Source organism: Cucumis sativus, chromosome 5 (assembly GCF_000004075.3).
Source record: "Cucumis sativus cultivar 9930 chromosome 5, Cucumber_9930_V3, whole genome shotgun sequence".
NCBI classification, from domain to species: domain Eukaryota; kingdom Viridiplantae; phylum Streptophyta; class Magnoliopsida; order Cucurbitales; family Cucurbitaceae; genus Cucumis; species Cucumis sativus.
In genome coordinates, this window is record NC_026659.2 from 6,659,895 (window position 1) to 6,684,261 (window position 24,367).

Sequence of the window (24,367 nt, forward strand, 5' to 3'; positions counted from 1 at the left end):
GCATGGACATTTAAGACAATGCTTCACTTATTTTTTTCCTTCAAATTTTTCTGTTTTGCTATTTTATCAATTTAAAAATATTTTATCATTTATCCAAAGCCAACCTCATCCTTTATCATTTTCTTGTCAACCCTATATATCATGCCCTAATAAATCATTTTAGCCCAAAAATATGGCAAATATAAGATACTTGGCATTGCCTTTGACCAAAACAGGCCCTAGCAAAAGCACCATAATATGCCTAAGAAGGGAAAGTGGCCCAAGCCCACACCGAAGTGCTCCGGCTCGCATCTCCAGGCGAACTCATACAACCCACCAAACAAGGGATGTTGTGCTGTAGGTCTAACCCAAGAAAGGTGGATAAGATAAAAAGATAGGTGTGTAAACCCTAACAAAAGAGGACTTTTATAAATATATATAATGACAAAGCTTCATGTAAAGGATGTTCATTCTCCATTTATAAAATATTAAATTGTTGTCAAGCATCTCAGAGTTGGGAAGCATTGCATATCAATTTCAAACGCAGGTTGAGGACCTTGCAATCGATGGACTACCTCCTTGCTACTTAGTTTTGACATGAAATTCCATATATCTAACATGAGAATATTTAAAGTAATGCATGCATGCATGAACATGATCAGCACAAGCATGAGAGAGCAAAAGAGAAAGAGAATTAGCAAGTTTGAGAACGATAGTGTACGATTAGTTTAATGGTTGAGCAATCACAAAAAGTGAGTTTAGGAGCGTGAGGAGGGAATAAATGCCTTAATTTCACATTCGCAAAATTGTGTGTCAACAAGGACAACATGCAATTGACGCCCTTCTTTGTATGTTCTAACAATAGCTTCTAGTTAATTTGTCTTTTTTCATCCATATATCTCTCTGCATTTCAGTGAACAAATAAAAAATGTTACCAAACATACTTACAACAATTCTTTTTAATATTATATATTAAATATTTACACTCATGTGAAAAAACAAAAGATGGAAAGAAAGTAACTACTTCAAATCTTTGTGCATTTTCTTTTAATCACTCACATAGTTGATCTCGGGTTTTGATTAAAAAAAAACACATCTAATCTTCAAGTGACACCAACATTGAATTTGTAATTTGAGAAAGAGAAGACCTGCGAAAGCAAAGAAAAATGACTCTGATGTCTAAGTAAGTAAGAGAATTATAGAGCAAATTAAATGAGAAGTTAGAAGTTATATTTACCTCACATGAAGGCATAATGGAGTGTATTCATAAGAGATTTGGTATAGGTTTATCTTTGTCCAAATAGGATTAGGATATGAGTTTCTTAATCCTAGATGAGATAGGTTATCTCTCAAGGTGAATGAGCCAAGACGTATCCAATAAAGAAGGTTGGTCTCGACCTCGGCCTCGATCGAGAGTCTTTCTTAGACTATATATTCATACTTCAAGTATGACTTTGGGTTGGAGCATGTGTAAAATATGTCATGATGGACATTTGATAACAGTTCACTTCAACCTCATCCTTTACCACTTACTTGGATCTGGTCCAAGCCAACCTCCTTTCCTAGGCTCGCTTTCATTTTTAGTTGTATTTTTTTTTGGCTTTTATCAATCTATCTTTCTAAATTACTATTATACCATTTAGTTCAAAACGTCAAACAAATAATTAAAAATAATTTATAAAAGAAATAAGAAGGAATTTGGTACGTAACCAAATTTGAGAGAATAATTTAATAAAATGAAGATAGAAAGATAGTCGATATATTTTGGGCTGGTTTAAAGTATTTTTTTATACTCAAAATATAGAGAAAAGGAACAAATAGCAAATGACGTGCTTGATGGACAAATAAAGAAAGTAGAAGGAGCATCCCTAAATATTTTATTACGTTCTCTTTAATGTCAAAATCAATAACGTGTATTTTATTTCATATAATATTTACGAAGAACCTAACTTTATATATATATATATATATATTGTTGTTGTTATTATTAATATTTTTTTGAAAACGGCACTTCCTTATCTTTATCCACATCCACATCATAAAAGGAAAGGAAAGAACGGAAATAGTTTCTTCGTCCCATTTTTGCTTTCTAATTCTTCAAAATCATAAACAATCCTTAATTAACCTCTACATTATTAATTTATAATCTATATCAATCTTAAAACCTAATGAACAATTAAAGGAAGCAAGACTTCATCGTTATCGATAAATATTGTTCTTATTGAGTTTGAAGCAACTACAAGTCTCACTTTGTTTTTATTATTTTAAAATTATCTGATCCTTTTCTTTATTAATCAATATCCAAATAAATTTTAGATAGCTAAGTATGGTAAATTGGTAGGGACTCATTATCTGTACTCAACTATATAATATTATAAACTGTAATTAATGTTATTTGTACACTTCAAATTTAAGTAATACAGCCTAATTAGTTTTCTTATTTCCATGCTTTCCAACTGATATGAATTGTTTTGTTTGATAGCTAATATATTTTTGAATTTGAGTTTTAGTTTTTTAATCCAAAAAAATGGTATTGGTAATCTGAATGTGTATTCATTTTGTTGGTTTTTTGTTTAATATAATGTGAAAACAAGTGAAGGAAGAAAACATAGATGGTTTTGTAAGTTGAAGAGTAGTCATAAAGTTGTGAGCATGGTTATGGGAAGAAGTGCCATTGTCCTATCTTCTCTACTTACTTGTGAATTCTGATTTTCTACCTCTTTTGTTTTTCTTTCTAATTAATTTTATTTTTCATTTTCACAACTATGACGTCTAATTTAACTCAAACTTCAATAAATAAATAATAATAATAATAATTTTCTTCAATGTATAGAGTTGTTTTGATAAATTTTAAAATTATTAAATTAAATTCTAGAAGAAGAAAAAAAAGAAATTGTTATGAGTAACACAAAAGAGTAAGATTATTTATGAAATATAACAAAATTTTCAAATTATAAATTTTGCTTTATTTTGTAATTAGTTTTAATATTTTGCTATTTAAAAAAATAACAATAAAAAGAAGATAAGCAATTGAAGGAACAACTTGAAGAACGTAGAGTAGTAAACAATTTGAACACGCAATGTTGTTAATCTAGTTCAATGACTCAACATCTACATATAAGGGGTTATTGATCCATGATCAAATATTTTGTTGCTTTGGTAACTGTTAATCATACTCAATCTTAATTTGATTATAGTACAGAGTTTTTTTTATCAACTTAAACACTCTATACTTAACATGTGATACAACACTAGTATCGTCACAGGATTAACAAAGCGCGATTATGTGCAAAACAGAATCATCCAACTTAATCAACTATAGCTTTTAGTTTAACAGACGAATGCTAAAGCAAGTCTCCCCCTAAAACAATAATCATCAAGTCTCCCCCAAAATATGGTAAAATATCTCTTCAATTTATGTAATGTTTATATATAGAATAGATTTATGACTATTAATTAAATTAATTTTAATTTATAAAACACATTTTTCTTTATTAGTTTTCATTTTCTATTCAATCGATATGGTTTATATTTCTTTACGAGAAAAAAGGATAGTCAACTTCACTAGAAAAAGGACAATCAACATCATGAGCCAGAGTTAACTTCACAAGAACAAAGACAATCAACTCTACGAAAAAAAAATAGCCAACTTCACGAGATAAATGATTGAATCTTGTTAAGTTAGTTGGTTCTACTACTTTGTATGGTGCATGACTCTTAATCCTAAACCAATTATCATATGTTCTATCGTTTCTTTGTGATCTTCACAAATCATCCCCTTATACAACTCCATATTGTCATAAACACGGGAACTATAATTGAATTGTGTTCTCGAACGTTGTTATCCTACTACATTAATGTCCAATTCAGTTAATGATTTGAAGAAAATTCATGTTCATCACCATCAAAGTCCATCTCTTTAATTCAAATTTATCACCGGTCTCTATTCTAGACTCTCTATATTCATTATTAACTAGCATTTCTTCCTCATTGCACACTGGTTATTGTGCATCAGATTCCATATCAACATCAACATATTCTGCAATTGGTCATTGGTTCTGCATTTAAGTTTATGGTCAAATTCACCCTACTCACATGCACAATGTTATGAAACGACAATATAAATGTAAACATGGTGTTCACTGTTTGTTCATTTGAAATAGGGAATGACATAAACCGTAATGATCCATGTGTTAAATTATGGTGTCTCTATATTATCTTTAATCTGGTTTGAACTCATGTCTACACTAAGTGATAATCCCACAATTTGGAGGAATGGTAACAATTTCACTGTTTGCATTTATACTAAAATTTTCACATAAAGGTTAGTCTTAATCAACTTCACCGATAACATCAATTATATGACTATTTATAAACAACATAAATGACACATATTTTTATGTCATTTTCTATATAAAGAAAAGGACAAACAATATACATAATTAATTATTATAAAAAAATAACACTAAAATAAATTTTGAATAAAAAAAATATAAAATCACATAAATCACCAAAACAAAATTTAAATTAAATTAAATTGAACCAATAAAAGAAATATACACTATCACATAAAATAAAATTTAAGTTAAACTGAACCAATAAAAAATAAAAAAATAAAAAAATTTAAAAACTAAATTAAACAAAAAATATAACAACCCAAAAATCACAAAAATAACATATAATTAAAAATATGATATGAAATCACATAAATCAAGAAAGAATTAAATAATGAACCAATAAAAAAAATATAAAAAACCAAATGAATTAGAAAAAATAAAAATTAAATTATTCTACCTCTTTTAAATCAAGAACGTGCATTGAGAAAGATAATAAAGTATTTTAATTTATGTTTGGAAGCTTGTTTAAACTAATCTAATTTATATTTTTAAAGTCAGTTGCAAATGACAAACAAAACTAAAAATTAAAAAATCATTAATCAACAATTATTGAAAAATGTAAATAATTTTATTGGTGTACGATCCTGTTTTACGTTTAATATAAAAATTAAAACTAATAAGTTAAATTTAATATCTTGATTTAGAAATTGTTATTTAAAGATCAACTCTCTTACTAGTGATTGAACCATCTAATTATTTTGATTATTGTTCTTTTATTTATGATATATATTCGTATTCAAATATTTATACGACAAGCATAATACACATATCATACACATATCTCTATCGAGACTTTTAAATAACGAAAAAATAATTTTAAAATAAAATCTTAATACAATTACAAAAGTTGGAGAGTGGTTTTGCTATTTTCTTCGGAATGATATTTTCTTTTTTTATCAATTCAAGAAAACAGAACTACACAAAAAGTAGAATAACATATAATATCATATATTGTTTCTTTTAGAAGAAAATATACGTCTTTCATATTTATTTTTTCTCAAACAACCACAAAATCTAAGAATCTAATAAAAAAGTTACATAAGTAATTTAGAAAAATATAAAATTGACGAATATAAACCAATTTCGTTTTACTTTTGGAGATTATTAAAATAAATGGTGTGGATTTTTTTTTTTTTCGTTTTAGTTTTGGAGATTAATTGACCATTGTGTGTGCCACCAAGCACCATGTAATTGGCTGGGCAGTCAAAAGAGACGGAATGAGGCGTCACGCGTCAACTCTTATGAAATTGTAATCAAAGTAAAATATTCTAATGAGTTTTCCTTTTTATCTTTAAGTTAAATGTAACTTTGCTTACACTTCTCCAATTCTCAGCCGCTTATTCATCCTTTATGCAATTGCATGGTTTAATTTAGAGTAAAAAGTTAGGTATTCTAACATATTTGGAACCATTTTGATATAGTTAAAATTATTTTTACTATTGTAAAAATCATTTTCAAAAACAAAATCATTTATTTATTTTTGATGTATCACTAATTAAATGATTCTCTGTTGTCATTGTAAGATTAAAAATAAATTTATTAAATTTTTCTAAAACTATTTATTTTTATATAGTACTCCTACTTCTGATTTATGGATCTACTACTGTTTTTTCAACGTCACCATCAATTAATTTACGATGATTGCACTTCAACAAGCCAAACAACTTTAAATAAATTAATAAAATTAGATATTTATTAAAAATAAATGAATCAAAATAGATATTTATTAGAGCTTCATGTGACTAAATTTTCTATAATCGTTTTCATCCAACTGTCAAAGACCATGTTTAGGTGACTATGTTTGACCAACTTCAACGACCATTATTGCCAACCTCTAATCACAGTTTTTGTGACCACCACTAACACAACTCATCTTATGTTGTTCTAAACACTCCTTTAGTGCTGAATAAAAAGAAAAAGAGTTCTAAATACTATTTTGGTCATTGTAATTTAAGTTTTGGTTCATATTAATCTCTATAGTTTCAACTTAATTATAAATATATTTATTTAAAAATATATGCATCCAAAATGTGAGGTATAGGTAAATTAGTATTAAAAAGAGAGAGAAAAATATTATCGAAAGAGAGCTCCACCATGAAAGAAAGATATCATATCTTGAGTGGACCATATCCCAAGAAGCCTCCAAGAAAAGAAAAAGCCTCCAGAAATGGAAAAGTAGAAAGCGTTTTCGAATTTGTATCTCTCTTCAAAATGCCTCCGGGGGAACAAAAACTGTTCAAAATCAAACCTACGTTCAATGCTCAACTCATTTTTCCTCTTCAATTTTGTTTTGATTATTCAAATAAATACTATAACTATGACGTCTAATAGATGGATATAACAAAATATAAATTTTTTAAAATACCATAATTATTTACCCTTGTTTATTTTATAATTTTTTTAATAATCAATCTCATCAATATTATTTCATATTTAACCCTTCTTGATGTCAACATAAAATTTTAAATTGTGAGATAAAGATCACACCAACTTGAACCTATTCAAAGTTTTAATATTAAGGGAAAGAAACAACGTGAACAAATACACCTCAAAAATAATATATCAATCATTAATTATTTTTAAATATAAAAATGGAAGCATACACATGTTTTATTGTTTCAATTTATTATTAATTATTTTTAAAAAAAATGGAAACTCACCCATGTTTTTTTTTCTTTTAAATTTATTTTATAAAAAACAGCTCAAAATTGGGTATAGAAGACTATATAATACTTTTGATTACACTATCAACATGGTCTATCATACAAGTCTATCACTTATAGAAATCTAATATAGATAGATTTCGTTATATTTATAGATTTTAAAAAATTATTATAATTTGATTATTATCTATAAAATTACTTACTCATCAACTTTTATTTTTGCAAATATTATTAAATCCAACATTATCATTATTAGTGGATCCCATCTATTTTGAAAGTATGCTAATGTAACCTACCATAAGTTGAGTGTATTGAAAAATTTCCTAAGGTCCACACATAAGTATATGTATATATAATAGTTTATCCTTAACTAATCTATAAATGATTATAATTAAGTTAAGGTAAATAAAAGTTTAATTTGAGCCAATTTTGTTGTTTGTTATTAAGTGGAGTAGTAACAATCTCAATCATTGAATTTAAAGAATGTAGCATTATTACTTTGCACCTAGCCAAATAGACAAAAGCACCTGCCCACTGCCCACTGCCCACTTTCCCATCATCATGGCCTCATACATTCCTCCTTTTTTCCTATCTCTCTCTCTTTATTAATTATTTTGATTTTTTATATAGAAAAAAACTATTTACACTAAAAAAACAAATTTCATTTTATTTTCTATAAAAGTTAAAGGTATTTATTGGATGAATTTTTAGAAAGGGTAGATTTTATGAAATATTTAAAACAATTGATATTGTATAGTATTGTGATAGAATAATATTTTAATTTATTTTACTATTTTTAATGTCTCGCCACTTTTAAATATTTTTTATATAGAAAAATTTATTTCATCCTAAGCTAATTTAGAATTATTCTGAAAATGTTAACTTAGAATTATTCACTTTTACCCTTTATTTTATTTTATATTTTTTTAGTTTTAATAACTCATTCAATTACTAAGGATGTCTTTTTACTCTTATATTGCATTTGGATGAATTTATCTGGAATCACATGTAGAGATGTGACCTAGAACTCTTACTGATCAATATATATAAATTCGATACAAATTATCTCACTAGTATTACAACATAACTCTCAATGATTGAATACTCAAAATTGAAGTTAAAACCAAGTAGTTGCACTAGGTATTTTTAATGCATCAAAAATCATCTCAATGATCAACTTTTTTAAATGATAATTAGTATATGTACTATCCATTTGATGATTTTCGTTTGAGCAACAGGAGATCTCAACTGATGCTAAAAGTAGTTTCTTTGAAGATTTTTAATCCTCACTTTGGAAATTAGTTGTGTGTGATTGTGATGAGTTAATATCATCCCCCGACCAAGTTCCAACTCATAAATGCTCAATTGTCATGTTGTGTGGATCCATCAACAAGCAAAGGACTTGATGGTAGTACATGATCATCTAGGTTGAGTCTAGTTTGTAGGGAATGAAATACATTTCTATGATATCAAGATTTTAGAAGCTATATGGCCATATAACATCAATGGTCTTTTATTGTATTCTCATCCAAATCCTTGGAACATCAAGGTGAAATCTTATTTCTGAGTAACGAGTCTACTTATCGCTTTATAGAGATTGAACTATTCATTAAGAAAGCTAACGGGCTCCCACAAGCACTTGAAGAAATCTCCTTCTATGATAAGCTTTATCGTGACAATGATTTAGCTTATCTTGATCTTGCCTAAGTTTGTTGCTACATAATATCTTTACATAATGGTTAGTGAAATTATCTCTCAAGATTTGATTCCTTGGGTTTTTTTTTTTTAATTATTTTTTGAAAAGTGATTGTTTGGGTTCATATCTCCATTATGGATTCCTCTAAATAAAATTAAAAAATAAGAATAATAATTTGAACACATTTTGGTAATTTCATATCTCCATTATGGAGTGCTCTAAATATATAATAAGAAACTAGGCAGCACCAACCACCATACGCCGCGTAACAGAAGATTTGACGACATACATCCCTCTCTTCTTCTTCTTCTTCTTCATCTTTATTCACTCTACCTTATCATCGTCTTAGCCGCCGTCATGTCGCCGGCGCCGGAACAAGTACCTCTCCTGCCGGCTGCGAAGCCCTCCATGAAAACTGCATCGGTCTCCGGCGCCGTGTTCAACGTCTCCACCAGTATAATTGGTGCTGGAATCATGTCCATTCCCTTCGCTCTAAAGGTCCTCGGCATAATCCCCGCCCTCGTTCTCATCGTCTTCGTCGCTTTCCTTACTGACATATCGGTGGAGCTTTTGCTTAGATTCACTCATTCCGGCGACTCTACAACCTACGCCGGCGTCATGAAGGAGTCCTTCGGTCCGATTGGTTCGATTGCTACACAAGTTTGTATCATGATTACTAATCTCGGTTGCTTGATTATGTACCAGATTATAATCGGTAAGTTTCTTTCGGATTTTACAGATCCTATCGCTGCTTGATTTAACTAGCTTATATTTTAAGAGGCTGGAATTAGAAAACTCTTCGTAATGGATTTTAGGGAAATGATTCGTGAAATAGAAAATTGTTATCGATTCTCTGATTTTCTAACTGTTCTCGTAATTGTTGTTCTAAAATTGATGGATGGAATCTCCAGGGGATGTGCTCTCCGGCAATAAAGAAGGAGGAAAAGTACATTTAGGAGTTTTACAAGAGTGGTTTGGGCATCACTGGTGGAACACCAGAGAGTTCTCAATTCTTTTCACTCTCGTCTTCATACTATTTCCTCTGGTTCTTTTCCGACGAGTCGGTCAGTTACTGAAAAACAATCAAATCAATTAAACTGATTAATCCTGTATGATTTTCTTGGTATTAATGGCGAAGGATTTGGATTTTTGTGCGATGTGTTTGTTCAGATTCTTTGAGATTCAGTTCGTTTATATCGGTTGTTTTGGCCGTCGTTTTCATTGGGATAAGCTCTGTAATGGCGATAATGGCGATTGTTGAAGGAAAAACAAAGAGCACGAGATTGGTGCCGGAGCTTGACGAGGAAACTTCCTTCTTCGACCTTTTCACGGCGGTGCCAGTTCTTGTCACAGCTTTCTGCTTCCATTTCAATGGTAAACAAAAACTTCCATAACCTTATTCTTTGAAACAGAGTATTTGGTCGGTTCGGTTGGTTCCACAAATTTGGTTTTATTTATTTTCTATCCAACCGAACCGGAAGAAAATTACGGCCAAAAGTGTTCGTGTCGTCCCCTACTCAAAGTGTTAGAATTAGGTACTAATTTCTTTTGTTCACGTTTTTATTTTATCATAAAAATAGATAAATCCATTTCAATCCTAAATTTTCAATATTCTATTTTTGTATGTATCTTGAATTAATTTTTATTAGAATTGACTAAATTATTATAATAATACTCCATCTGGGAAGAAAGTGTTTTTATAATGAATAACAAATTTAAAAATAATAATTAGGTATATAGTAATATTTTATAAGAAATTACAAATATAAATAAAATTTAAAATATTATTATATATTTAATTATTTAGAATCTAATAAATATAGTTGTGAAACTGTGGTCCTATAAACTAAAGAGTGATGTAGAGGGTGGGGTGGGTAGCATATGCTCTCGGATCTACATTATTTTTAGAGAATTGATATTATGATTTGATTCAATACTCTTTTGGTTGGTTTCGGTTTACTATTGAATTTTGAATATTCTTAACTTTTAATCAACCCATCTTCATTGGTTTTTACTTTGTAGTAAATTAAAATTAACCTTTCGAACCAAACTAAATTGGCCCACCGACTTTTTCTCTAGGGTTAATTTCGTAAGGTTTTTTAGTAGGATTTAAATTTGTTACCCTTTTGGAACAAAGAATTGGTTGGCTTTCAGTTTTATGATCCTTTCTAGGCAAAAAGTAGAATGATTTTCACTTTCTAATTCACTGGGTAGAAATAACTAAAAGTTACCCAGCAAATCATGTGCAATATGTTTCCAATTCCTTTCATGGTAACATTCTTCAACACCAAGACGTTATTGATGTTAGACTAATATTATACGTGTAATTTATTGCTAATATAGTTCAAGAACTAGATCTAAATTTTGCTACATCTATACATACTTTTAAATGGTATTATTTTTGCTAATGCTTTCCATTTGATTTAAACACAATTCTACAATTGTTATTCATTGTAAAACAGAGTTACTAACTTCCTCACTGGATCATTTTTATTTGATACAATAATATCATACAGTTCATCCAATAAGTTCTGAGCTTCATAAGCCATCAAATATGACCACTGCGGTTCGGATTGCGCTTCTCCTCTGTGCTATTTTCTATTTCACAATCGGAATTTTCGGGTACTTGTTGTTTGGAGACTCATTAATGTCAGATATTCTGATGAACTTTGATGAGAGTGGTGATACAACAGGGGCTTTGTTGAATGATGTTGTGAGATTAAGCTATGCAGTTCATCTCATGCTTGTTTTCCCTTTGCTAAACTTCCCCTTGAGATCCAATATTATTGAATTATTCTTCCCAAAGAAGGCTTCTTCGGGCACAGATCAAAGAAGGTTTCTGGGCATTACATTGGCTTTGTTGGTCTTCTCTTACCTGGCTGCAATAGCATTCCCAAATATATGGTATATCTTTCAATTCATGGGCTCAACTTCAGCTGCTTGCCTCGCCTTCATCTTTCCCGGTGCCATTGCTCTCAGGTACTTCCCTGCTTAAAGTCTTTATATAAGTTGTGAGTTCAAATCTCTCTCTATATACACATATAATATTAATTAGTTTGTTTCCACTGTTAGGCTAATCATCATTTGTAGGGTCTTGGGTTGAAAATCATGTTTGTTATCTGTCATTTTCTATGGTCATTGTCAAGAAAGTAGTCTCTAATTCTAATTTATCATTGCTATTTTTCCACCAATAATGTTCTATAACAACTAAAATTAAACATGTTAATGATTACTGTTGAGGTACAAACTCACTTTGGATTTGTTTGTGGGATGCAGGGATGTTAATGGAATAGCAACAAAGAAGGATAAAGTGGTTGCTTTAGGAATGGTAATTCTGGCAGTAGGAACCAGTATTGTTGCCATTTCTATAAACATAAACAATGCATTGGAAAACAAAAATTAAAAATTATTTATTGTTTTCAAAATTCTATTCTACCTCTCTCTCAAAAGAAAAAAAAAAAAAGAAAAATGTTTTGGAATCTCCAATTATTTGTGTTTGGAGATGATGATTGGTTGTATATATAGTTTGAAAGCCCTCTTTTCTTTAATCCTTTTCTAAGTTCAATTTTGTATATTTTGAAATTACTTTATAAATCATGGTTGGATTTCTCTAAAGTTTTTTTGTATTTGTTTGTTTGTTTATTATTGAGAAAATTAATAGCAACAATAGATCCAAAAAAGCCTTCGCTCTACTTATTATGCAATGCAAATTTCTTTCAAAGTTCACTTGTCAAAGCCACATTTCTTAATTTTATTTTTAAAAGATGTGTGTTTTCTTTTACAATAGTTTCATCTTTCATGATAAATACTTGAATTCTTATGCAAAATCCAAAAACAAAACATAAATTTTAAAACGACTTTTTGGGACTTAGATTTTGATGACATTAGAGAAAAGAAAAGAAAGATAATTATGATAGGTAACATATTTAGAGCTAACAATTAAGACTATGTTTAAGTTATAAAAAATTGTGCAGATGTAATGGATGTTTATTAATAAACTAATATGTAAACTTCATTTTAGCCCTTTTTTTATGTTTTCATCAAGCAAATTTCATCCTAAAATTTTGGAATTTCTCATATTTGTTTACCAATACATTGTCAAGCAAATAACATTGCAGTGAGCATGATAACGTCAATAGGATCAGTTATATCGTGAAAATAATATTCACAAAACTCCAAAAAATTGGACACTGTTATTATCGATACTATTGTAGATAAAACCATGAACCATCAGTTAAATGGTTAAAAAGCAATTTCACAGATACCAAGAAAAACTCCTAAAATTGGAATCTCCCCTGTTGTAGATAAAACCATCCTACCCTTTGTAGCACTCTCACTTAATTCGTTAAGAAAAAAGCTATTTTAAAGACTATGGTGGTGGGTCTCATGTAGCTTTCAAAAGTAGTCCAATTGAGAGTCTTTTATACCCCAACTTAGATTACAATATTTGACTCAACATTTTAGGGTAGGATCCACGTTTTATTATAATTACAAAATACTATTAAACAAATAACTAATGGAATCAAATAGAGCCTACTTGTTAAATTAAAATTGATGAATGACGTTGCCACCTAAGTACACATGGCCCAAGTGGGTAGCAATATTTAAAAAGAAATATAAAAGTCGATAATAAATCTTATTATTAATAAACTCATATTAACGACATATTTTACGCTAATAGATTTTGAAAGTTAAATCTAAATTTTATTATATTTGTGATTTTTTTTTTTTCACATACTAATTTGATTGCTATATTTGTAATTATTAAATAATATATGTGAAAGTAAAGGAGATTAACTTTATGATTAAACTACCTAGATAGGTTGTCTTTTCTTTTAGAGAACAAATCCATGTTTTTTTACCGTATTAAATTGAGAGGATGAATAAAATATTGATTGAACTATATGTTTAGTCTCTAAAGTTTTAAGTTTTATACTGTAAGTATCTAATAGATCCCTCAACTTTCAAATGTGTTGAATGATTTTATGAACTTTGAAAATGTACAATAGTTTCTTCGACTTTTAATAGACATGGGGCGTATTGAACTTTTTGTTTATTAGAAAACTAATTAGAGAATAATTATAAAATAGAGATTTATGTGTAATAGGGCCTCCACAAACTATCAATTTTGTTTCTACTATATATTATGAAAAAATATTTAACGTCGCTGACTTATTAAACACAAGATTTAAAACCTAAACATTTAATCGACATAAATCATGTTTAAATTTAAAAAAATTTAAAAACTTAATAAACATAAAATTGAAAGGTTAAGGCTTAAGAACTTAACCGGTACTTTTAAAGTTATGAATCCTACTCGACACCATGTAAATATAAAATTGAGACTTTGATCCAAACTTTCAATTTTGTATTTATTAGGCAGTATTGTTTCAAATTTAAGGACTTAATGAAGTTCATTAAACTGAAAGTGTAAAGACTCAACCATGTTGCACACAAAAATGAAAATAAATAAATAAGTGAATATTTGTTCATCCCATTTGATAAGGTGGAGAAGTTTGGGAAATTCTCAAATTGACTCACCCTCTCATTTATACTTGATTCGTGTGGGGCTCTCTTACTAGTTCTCAATAGTATTGATGGTATATTGTGAACACTAAATAAACAAATTGTGGTGTAAATTAATAGGCCAAATCATTATTAATGGAATAACAAGTCGTATCTACCACCAATCAACATAGAAAGAAACTATTTGAACAAACCTCTCGAACACGTAAAAGAATCGAAACGTCATTGTTCACCTATTCAAATCATGGTTCAAACATCTTCAACTTGACATTTGAAGTCAGGTTATGTATAAAAACACATCCATGCAGTTTCGATCACCTATATTGGTGTTTTGATTACCTGCAACCTACAATTTTGTAGTTTTTCTTTATTGAAGTGGAGTGAGAAGATGTATCCGATGTAAAAGTGGTCAAGAAGTGAGCAAAAAAAAACTAAGAGAGAACGTGAGAACAAGAGAGTAAGTATGATATTGAAATTTGACATAGAATCATGAGACTAAAGTGCAAGCCGGATAAGAAACGAATGGAGAGTAAAACGAAGAGAGCACATGAGAACGAAAAGAACATGTACGCAAACAAAAGCAAAGATCCAAATTAGAAGTGTCAAATTTCTATTTTATTTTTCTTTCAAAAAGTCCTTTTTCAACTTCCCCGTGTCCCTCCTCTCCTTTGCATGTCTCTAGTGGTTTCCATGTCCCTCAATCTATCTCTCACGCCCAAGCTGCCTTCGGCATATTACAATGTCAGGTAGCAGTACTGTCCCTCCTCACATCACCAGTAAGTGCCATTGTTCCCTCTCTCTCTCTCAGAAAACATAATAATAATAATAAAAGAAAGAAACTTCTTACTTGTCAAGATGAAACATCATATCTAAGATCTCTAAATCTCTTCATTAGGTTTGACTTGTACTCATTTACTTTCATATCTTCAGCCGAATCTGGAGTAGATTTAATAACCAATATTGCCCCTGCTTTATGCAAAGCACCAGCAGCTTCATCTGAAACAGTAATGAAGCAGAAAATTAAATATGAAAAATGATTGTTTCAAAATGACTGTAAAACCACCTACATCTTCAAAGTTTATAGCATATAAGGAAGCTGTAAATCTTTTCTTTTTCTTTTTTTGGTAAAGATGAAGCTGAACTAGCGTACCAAAAATCTAGATTAGTTATTCATATTTATGCACTTGACTCCTAAGTTAATAAGACTGAAACTAAAGTTAAATTTTTTTTTATGAGAAACTAAAGTTTAAATAATAAATTAAAGTAATATATATGTAAATTAGAAATTTGACCTGAATGTGAGATGGCATGTAAAGCCTTCAAAGCTTCCTTACGTGTCCGGTCATCTTTAGCAGCCCCAAGCATGTTTAACAGCTCTTGAGCGCCACCAATCTCCACTATTTTCATCCTTTTTTCATCTGTAATTGCAAAGAATGAAAACTATAAACACTCAACCGGCTTTCCCTGTCTATAAGAGCAGTTGAGATTCTTAAAGTTACCAATAAAAGTGCAATCAGACTTCAGTTAAAACTTAAGACAAACTGTCTTAACTGTAATTGTGTTGGAATTCTTTCCTTTTTTCTAGATATTTTCCTTGTTAAGAATCCTAGAATAATTATGGAAAATTTATGGGAATGTTTTCCTTATTTTCCTAAACTTTTTCCTTTTTTATTCCATTGTATAATCTATTTATTCTCCCTTGTACCTATTGTTTTATTCATTAGCAAATAACAACAAAAAATAATCGTGGTTTTTCTCCCGGTACTTAGGTTTCCACATAAATTGGTGTGTGCTCGTTGTCTTTCATTTCAATATGGTATCAGAGCAGGTGGTCCAAGGAGGTCCTGTGTTCAAGCCCATGCATTGTCGTTTCCTCCTCAATTAAAATCAATTTCCACTTGTTGGGCCTTTCAAATATTTCAAACCCAAAAGTGAGGTAAAATTGATTCCACTTGTTGGGCCTTTCAAATATTTCAAGCCCACAAGTGAGGAGGAGTGTTGGTGATATACAATTAAATTTGTCTTTAACTACTAGCTTAAGCTTTTAGATGAACTGGTGGTTTAATAAATTATTTTCTCGTTAGGATTCTCACTTGCCAAATTTTGATCAAATGCCCCAGAAAAAAGGTTGAAAAAGTTTTATTAGAACTTACTGAGCAAAAGCTACAAAATGTATTTCAGTTAAAGGTCAATTTTGTAGGTAGAAAGAGTGCGATTCTATGATCCCTTCTTGAAAGATGCTTCCTTTATTTTCCAATACAGTATTTTACCTTACTCGAATTTTGCAGTACAAAAGAGTTTCATCTTTAATTTGAAGCTCGTTGTAGCTGCCATTATGAGTACTTATGCTGATACCAAGCTTACTGAATCTCAATAAAAAAAAGTGTCCTGAAACTATTTTTATATAGAATCCTGGGGAGAAAAATGGGATGGGTTAACAAGATCTACGGCAGAAAGAGCAGGCATCATATCGTTGACCCCAGGAAAAGTTCCAATGACGTATAAAAGTGTGAGATAAGTTTAACAATCAAAATAGTTTCAAAAGCAATAACCAATTCAGGAGAATAAAATGTGAGGAGGTAGGTAGAAGTACCATCAATTGAAAAGCGAGCCAATCTAGACGCTCCCATCCTCTTGAACAATGGATCCTTGACTCGCAAGAGCGACACAGATTGCTGTAACAAGTTATCCCCTGTAAGAACCAATTTAACTCAAGATAACACCATGAAAGGTTTGAAAACCAGAAACGTTTCATAGTTAAAGAAAACAAAAGACAACTTAGAGACAATTTCTTACCCATGTATGGAAAAATCTGGTAACCCAGAAATGTCGCAGTCCCGGCAAAGATAAGTTTTAACAACCATCCTACTTTTCTTTCAGCCTCCTTCTCAATCTCTGAAATTAACTCAATCTCAGTCACGCAATAAAAAACAATGACAATAAGCTTGATACTCATCTAGGTACTTTGCATAGCAAATATTATTTTTAGATTGAAGAGTAACTAATATCCCCATATCATTATTAATAAATTACCAGAACTCTAAAAAGAAGAAAAGCCACACTGTAATGGCAGCCAATTGAGCTTTTATGTCATTTTGAATCCTATTACTTCTAAAAGCCTAAGTTGAGTTTGTGAGTTGGTTATTGTCCTATTCCCCTTCCCACTCAGTTACTGATGAATATTATATGTGTGTGAGTTCAGGGTTGCAAGAGTTCTCCCCAGGCCTATATATGGTTGTTTTCATTCTTTCAAATATATATACAAGTAAAGGGTTTCTTTTGCCTATAATCTGTGTGATTCTTCTCCTCTTCTCTAAATGTTGTTTGGTTACTATTAGAGTTGTATTAACTTTGGCTATTTCACACAGTTCGTCTTTTAGAGAAATTGGTGTTAATGATGAATTTTTACAGTCTCTTCACTGAATTTCTCTTGATGTAACAACCAGTAGCTTCTCAATAACCACTCCTCTGAGGTGTAACTTGCGCAAAACTGTTTATGGCTTAAAACAGGTGCCGAGAGCATGGTATGACAAGTTAAGTTGTTTTCTGCATTATTTGGGTTTTAAAACATCTAAGGCAAACGCTTCATTGGGTAGGCATTACTCCTTGCATCTACTGCAATATTCTCATGTATGTGGATGATATAATTATCATGGAAAATTCAATAAGTATATTGACCAGATAATTCAGCACTTGAATACTGCGCTTTATCTTAACAAAACAACAAGTGTAAGCATATGAAATGAAAATAAGACTACAAGCCTACTGTTCCCCAACATTTGGTAGTTGGAAACAAGTATAATATCCTCCATATCAAATTATCATGAATCAGAGAAAAACAAATGGACATTACAGATCAACCAGTATTGCTAGTATAGTATACAAACATCGCTGAAAAGTAAAATGTCAAAAATTATCAACAATAGAAATATGAATAGTAACAATACGATTCATAACTTAAGCAACAAATCTAAAATACTTAATTATGTCATCATCCCTACTTGGGTGATATTTCTATCTACGCTGAGGGCTTGAAACTCCTAGTCCGAATATAAGGAACCCTTAAATCCTATTTTAAGTGCATCATGTAATTAACCAAACAATCCATTTCTTCAGATAACAGTATTTCAAAGAAAATGAAATGAAGACAAGAAGAATTACAATTACCTCTTTCGTCGTAAGCTGAAAAAGTGCGAAATTGCAGGGTTCGCACAGGTTCCCTTCTGCACAGATGCTGAAACTAATTGAAGTAAGGGGAATAACCATGAACGAAAATTCTCAAAAAAAAAAAAAAAGAAGAGGAAATTGGAGAGAGAGAGGAGAATTTTACAGTAGTTAGCTTTGATGCGATTATGCGCATGGTGAAGAAGAAAGAATCGGCCACCGGCTCCGGCCTTCACCACTGTGGTCTGAGTCCGTTGAGAATTGCGACTCGCGCTGTCACTATTACGGATTTATGGCTTTGAGGTTTGGGCCAACCATGAAATCAAACGTGGGCGGACACGGTTCGGTTCGGTTCGGTTGGACCCATGAAACCGAACTGAAATGTTGTTTCTGTTTGTTGAAGAAGGTGCACCCATGAAATCAAACAAGGGTGAAGACAATGTTGTTTTTGAGCTGCAATAGCTGTTGGTATCTAACGTATTTATAACATCAATAGAATAAGAATATAATTGACGTGAAATCAATATTTATACAAGATCAAGTCTTTTTCTTCTTTCACATTTTAACATATCTATCCAGAAATTTTCAAAGTTGTCGCTAAAGAATATATTTTGAAAACATTTCCTTGGGTAAGCAATTATCATTCAAGTATTTATCTTATTCTTCTCATAATAGTATTCTCATGATAGTATTCTTTATGAATGTTGAACGGTTTACGAAGTCATGGTTAAAATTATGCATATATATACATTAGTTTATTAAAACCATTCTTTGAATAAAAAACACATGCCCGCAAACTTGGTTTAATGTATTTATCTTTTAGGCATAGTTTGTGAATGTTTAAGCTAGTGTAACTTCTTGCAAAGTGTTAGGAAAGATTATGGAAGAAACAAATCAATTTTTTTAAACACCAACTAAATTTGTTTAAGTTACTATATTTGCCTCAAATGCACTATTAAAATATAAAATCATTTTTTCGAGTGTATTAATATTTTAACCATCATATACAATTAGAAAACTTGTTTTCTTAACAAAAGGTTCAGGATCCACTAAACGTAAAACTAATAAGTAAAGAAAACATATTAGACAAAGTTGGGGTGGTCACCAAACTTATGACTCAAGTTACAATTTTAGTGGGCTATTTTCTGTCTGAGCGGGAGAGAGAAAGAGACAAGAAGAGGCATTCTGAAAGGAAATAGCAATTCAAAATTGAATGACAGATGAGCCATAAATCAACTTACATCTATCTGATAGTACTTGCCTAAATTGTGAACCAAATCGGCAAATCCCTCACTACTTCATTTAGGGACTAAAACCATAAATATAAAAGGAAATAGAAACAAGAGAAGCTGCTTTACTACAAAAGAAGAAAAAAAACATCTCAAAGACTTTCCATGATAATACATGTGTTAGTTCAATCTTGTTGCTTTAAACTATAACTATCACCGCTAATCTCATCGGATTCGTTGCCGTATAGTGCCTCAAGTTCAACAACAAAACAAATCAGATCAGATCCTATTTCCTGTTAAACCAATGGGAAAAAAGAAGTGCAACTTTGTAAGTAAGTTGTGCTTGAAGCCTTCGTATAAATGGAGTGAATTGTTAAAAGAAAAATAATAACGAACCTTCTGCTCTTGGCAGTAGGGGCAATTATTCCTCGTTTCTCTAAGCTCTTATACCTGTCCCTCACAAGGGTGCAGCAGCCCTATATATTTGTACAACAAAACAAACCATAATATTCTTTTAGCTCTCACCTATATTTCAGAAACAATTTTGATAGAAAAGAGTATTCAGAATAGATGAATGTAAAAATTAAATGAATGCACCTTCAGCTTACGAAGCGACCCAGTTATTTCCTCTGATAGTAGAACTTGAACCGGAGCAGGCTCAAACCTGAAAGTAACACCGAGCGAATCAACACAAATTTTCCTGTCCTAATATTGTTCTAGCATGAATCAGTTCAGTTACTTCTTAAGAGCCGGTGTGTTATGGTTTCTGGTTTCCTGTTTCTAGAATTTTAGAAATAGAAGAATTGGGTAACTTTTTCCTGTTTTTGATCTCAAATTTTTAGGAAAAAATCCAAAATTATATACAAATTATGGAAACAATAAATCATGTATTTTGTCTCAGTTACCAATTTTTTTCAAACCATAGATAAAAGTCACTTATCATTTCTGCGTCTAAAATGCACAATAAACTTCTAGAAATAAATATAAACCTAAATTTATTTATTTTGAAGTTACAATTTAATTGAACAATCAATAGAATTGTGAACGCATATCAAATATGTTTCAGATTTTTTTAGAAAAAAGAAAAACAAACTTAAATAGCTCTTTCTTATAACAAGGAAACAAGAAACAATAAATAAAAAACAGAAAGAACTACTTAAAAAGTAATAGTGACATGAATTATATCAAATTATCAATATAGTACTACATACTTGTGCTTCCCCAAGCGAGGTGGGCATGACTTTAATTTCTCCTGTTTGGCTATTGTTCGTCGGATACGTCTATTGTCTCTCTCCTCGTCCTCTTTGGCTATTTCTTGAATGATATCTGGCAAGCTAAATCCCCAAGAGCAAAAGCTCAGTTACATAGAACGTTTGACTCTCTCTCAGCACCCGTCAACTTGTGGATGTTTCATAACCATGGAAGAGCAAAGATACTAATTTACCTGTCAATCTCTTTAGAAACTCCTTCCACCTTCTTTGCTTCGGCTTCCTTTCTGACCTTTTCTTTATGCCTAGCTCTCTTATTCAACTCAACTCGAGTTACCCTTCTCATCTTCAAAGGCCTGAGTAACAAGCTTAATTTATTTAAATAATACCAACTCCAAATTCACGTTAAAGAACAATTATCATTGACAGCACAAAACCATATATACATAAACGTAGGAAGTCCAGAGGTCCAAAACCAACCTTGACAGGAAATAGAATTGATATCTGTTTTCAAAGAAAACGACCAAGGTTCACAATGATCTCTACTTTACCCAAACCCAACGGCTCCAGTAACCTTCCTATTTTTTTAAAATACTAGAATGTCAATGAATAGACATCTTGAAACATTTAACTTTCACTCTCACAGAAACACGCAAGTTAGAGAGATGAACCATATACAACATACAATCCAAATGCGGAAGCAATATCCGTTCAATCCCAATCCTAATGAAAAGCATAAGGTTTTAAGTTCTGATAAACCAACACATTGAATCAATAGTGTATACTCAAATAGAGAGAATTATGCAAAAGAGAGCCAAAATAATTGGTCCAAGCTTCATGGAAAAATCTGCAATCTTTAAATTAGTTTAGATCCCACCTTTTTTCTAATTCATTATCTTCATCCTGATCCATTTCATCCAAATTGGTTTCATCATCAGTGTTGATATCAGCATCCAAGAACAACATCTACAAAACAGGAATTGGAGATAATCTCTTAAATCAAGAAAAGTACCTAAAAGGAAGAAAAAGATTTTATGCATTGGGATAAGTATCCCTGTAGAATTCAAAGTTTATGGGTCAATTTACTCACATCTTCTTCACTAATAACTTCTCCTGGGACTGTTAAAGGAACTGGCGCAGGTGCCAGCTCTTTACGATAAACTTTCTGCATTTCTTGTGCAACAGCTTGGGCAAGTACATCCTGAGTCATGAAACAGTAAATTTAGTAAAAAACAGATATGATAAAGAGTTTGAAGGGGAAAAGCACAATTTTGACGATCTATTATCAAAACATTACTCAACAACATTGTTTAATTTCTTCAAGAAACAATGCTTGAAATTGTTACATCTAACCTGATGACTCTCATGAGATGGATTGAACGAACATCCTGGGGGCTCAACTTCTACCGCTGGAATAATGGATGGCTTTGATTTCTGTCCAAGATTGCATCAACAATTACTTTGTTACATTCCTGCAAACAAATTCATATGTTTTCCCTTTTTTCTTATAATTCTTCTTTCCAAACATTCTCTTTTCTTCTTGGTGTAAACTACCAAAGGGATTTTTGTATGAATAGCATTATACCCCTCAACTAGAGGGAAAAGCTATTATTTATAAGGAAGATTTAATATAAGGAAGTTAGTTACTACGTATCTAACTAAACAATCTTTAACTACAGCAACTAACAATACAGCTTACTATAGCTTTATTTACAGCTTCGTTTGCACCACTTCTTATCCCCCATTTTCACATTAGGACATGAGTATAATATTTTTATAAATTGATATTACTACATTTGAGACCAATGACCTCTAACTTATAACAAGAAATATACAATAAAATATAAAACTTATTATTGATTAACCAGATAAAGCAGTATACCTTACTGGTTTTTTTGCTTCTAACCTCACCTGCAGTGCACCAAAAAAAAGTAGCGCAATGTTTGATTACTTCATTTTTTTTCACTAAAAATGGTTAAGAACAAAAGTGAAATGCACATCACAAGAGTAATGAGAGGAAAAGAAAAAAACCTTCATCACCCCACAGATCAAGCATGCCAACCTTGGGATCCTCTTGAAAGATATCTTTAACTGAGGAAGCCTCTTTCGGTTTTTTCTTGGATTTCTTATTTACTGAAGAAGGCACAGCTTGGACAAACGGGTTCTTGGTCAATACGCTGTCACAATAAAGGACTTTGTCCCGTTTCTTTTCTATTTTCCGCTTCACTGAAAGATCTATAAAGAAGAACAAAGAAATAAAAATAATTAGTGCAAACAATGACAATAATACAATTATAAAAATTCAATGTTCTGTTTAAGGAAATTAGCTTATACTCTTAAGGAAACAAATATACGTTTAATCTAGGCTCAAGGAGTTCCCAAGTCAAGGCAACAACAAATACATTAGAACCTCTGCCTATGTTTATCATAAAACCTCAATGAGGGAGGATACCATCCAATCATCAGTTATTGTATCAGAAGGAAAGGAGATAGAGACTGTTCTTTAAAATCCCACGTGCAAATCAAAATAGTATTTAGCATTTCTAAAACAATGTAATTATTCATGCCCAAATATATGTCGCTTAATTTCAGTTGCGCAATCAAAGTTTAAAAATCTCACTTATAAGTATTCTTTTATAACATCTGGGTGAAAATAAGATTGAACTTCAATTCAGTTCAGCGTCAAACAAAAGTTCAGAGACCTTTTAATCACTTTTGTGGATACTTTTAAGTAAAAGTACGCAAAACCCAACAGAAGCAAAGCAAAAAAGAAGGAGAAAAAACATAAAAATCGAGTAAGAAAGCAAAACCCAAGAGAAAAAAATCAGGCATCTCATGGTAATGGAGTGTGTATGTGTGCGAGGAAGCAAGCAGTACCTTGAGACTTGTCGACGACGAAAAGAGAATCGCTGGGAAGGGCAGAAAGAGAGCCACCGGAGAGAGCATCCTTAGTGGATTTCTCGAAGAAATCTTCAATTTCAGCAGTGCTTATGTTAGCTCTCCATGCCTTCTTCCCCTTCCTTGATCCCTTTGATTTCTTCCCCATCCTCCTAAGCAAAACGCAACGGTGAGTGAGAGCCGAGCGCGAGCGATGATCGGAGAGTTGTGAGAAGGAGAGACGATAGGAGATGAAAGTCGGAGACTGAGAAGGAGATACAATTGAGCGCCGGTGGCTGCGTGAGACGAGCGGGTGAGTGAGATGATAGAGGCGTCGTTAACTTGAAGTGAGGCGTGAAATAGAAAATTTCTGACCTAACTATTTTCTATTTAGCAATTACTAAATTAATAATACAAATATAAATGAGATATTTTTAAAAAATAACAAAATAGACTAAAATATTTACCACATATAACCTCTAACATTAAAAAAAAAAAAAGCTACCATTCTTTGTTAAAATTGTAGATACAGTTCTTTTAATTCTTTTAACTACTATATTTTATACGTAATAATAACTTAAAATTTATATTTACATTTCTTTCAACTTTTTTTAATTCCATTTAACTT

At 31.1% G+C, this 24,367-nt stretch overlaps 3 protein-coding genes across 4 annotated transcripts; 1 reads left to right on the plus strand and 2 right to left on the minus strand.

Annotated features, from left to right (window-relative positions):
* Positions 1 to 8,976: 8,976 nt before the first annotated feature.
* Positions 8,977 to 12,415, plus strand: LOC101213207 (amino acid transporter AVT6C). Its single transcript, XM_004146404.3, has 5 exons — positions 8,977 to 9,450; positions 9,647 to 9,799; positions 9,906 to 10,109; positions 11,252 to 11,714; positions 12,012 to 12,415. The coding sequence occupies exons 1-5, from the start codon at positions 9,093 to 9,095 to the stop codon at positions 12,136 to 12,138; spliced, it is 1,305 nt and encodes a 434-aa protein (XP_004146452.1). The 5' UTR covers positions 8,977 to 9,092; the 3' UTR covers positions 12,139 to 12,415.
* Positions 12,416 to 14,828: 2,413 nt separating this feature from the next.
* LOC101212969 lies at positions 14,829 to 18,746 on the minus strand. Of its 2 annotated transcripts, none has more exons than XM_004146403.3 (6): positions 18,592 to 18,721; positions 18,429 to 18,501; positions 17,058 to 17,156; positions 16,855 to 16,953; positions 15,554 to 15,679; positions 14,829 to 15,257 (listed from the first exon to the last, which is right to left on the minus strand). In XM_004146403.3, the coding sequence occupies exons 1-6, from the start codon at positions 18,619 to 18,621 to the stop codon at positions 15,112 to 15,114; spliced, it is 573 nt and encodes a 190-aa protein (XP_004146451.1). In that variant the 5' UTR covers positions 18,622 to 18,721; the 3' UTR covers positions 14,829 to 15,111. The 2 variants fall into 2 exon arrangements, with proteins under 2 accessions (XP_004146451.1, XP_011655026.1); XM_011656724.2 differs by having other exon boundaries at positions 14,858 to 15,257; positions 18,429 to 18,495; positions 18,592 to 18,746.
* An 862-nt stretch (positions 18,747 to 19,608) lies between these two features.
* LOC101219902 (ribosome biogenesis protein NOP53) lies at positions 19,609 to 24,119 on the minus strand. The gene is made up of 11 exons (XM_004146430.3): positions 23,740 to 24,119; positions 22,894 to 23,097; positions 22,745 to 22,773; positions 22,216 to 22,296; positions 21,953 to 22,063; positions 21,740 to 21,828; positions 21,099 to 21,218; positions 20,866 to 20,988; positions 20,252 to 20,318; positions 20,051 to 20,130; positions 19,609 to 19,947 (listed from the first exon to the last, which is right to left on the minus strand). The coding sequence occupies exons 1-11, from the start codon at positions 23,906 to 23,908 to the stop codon at positions 19,941 to 19,943; spliced, it is 1,080 nt and encodes a 359-aa protein (XP_004146478.1). The 5' UTR covers positions 23,909 to 24,119; the 3' UTR covers positions 19,609 to 19,940.
* Positions 24,120 to 24,367: the final 248 nt, after the last annotated feature.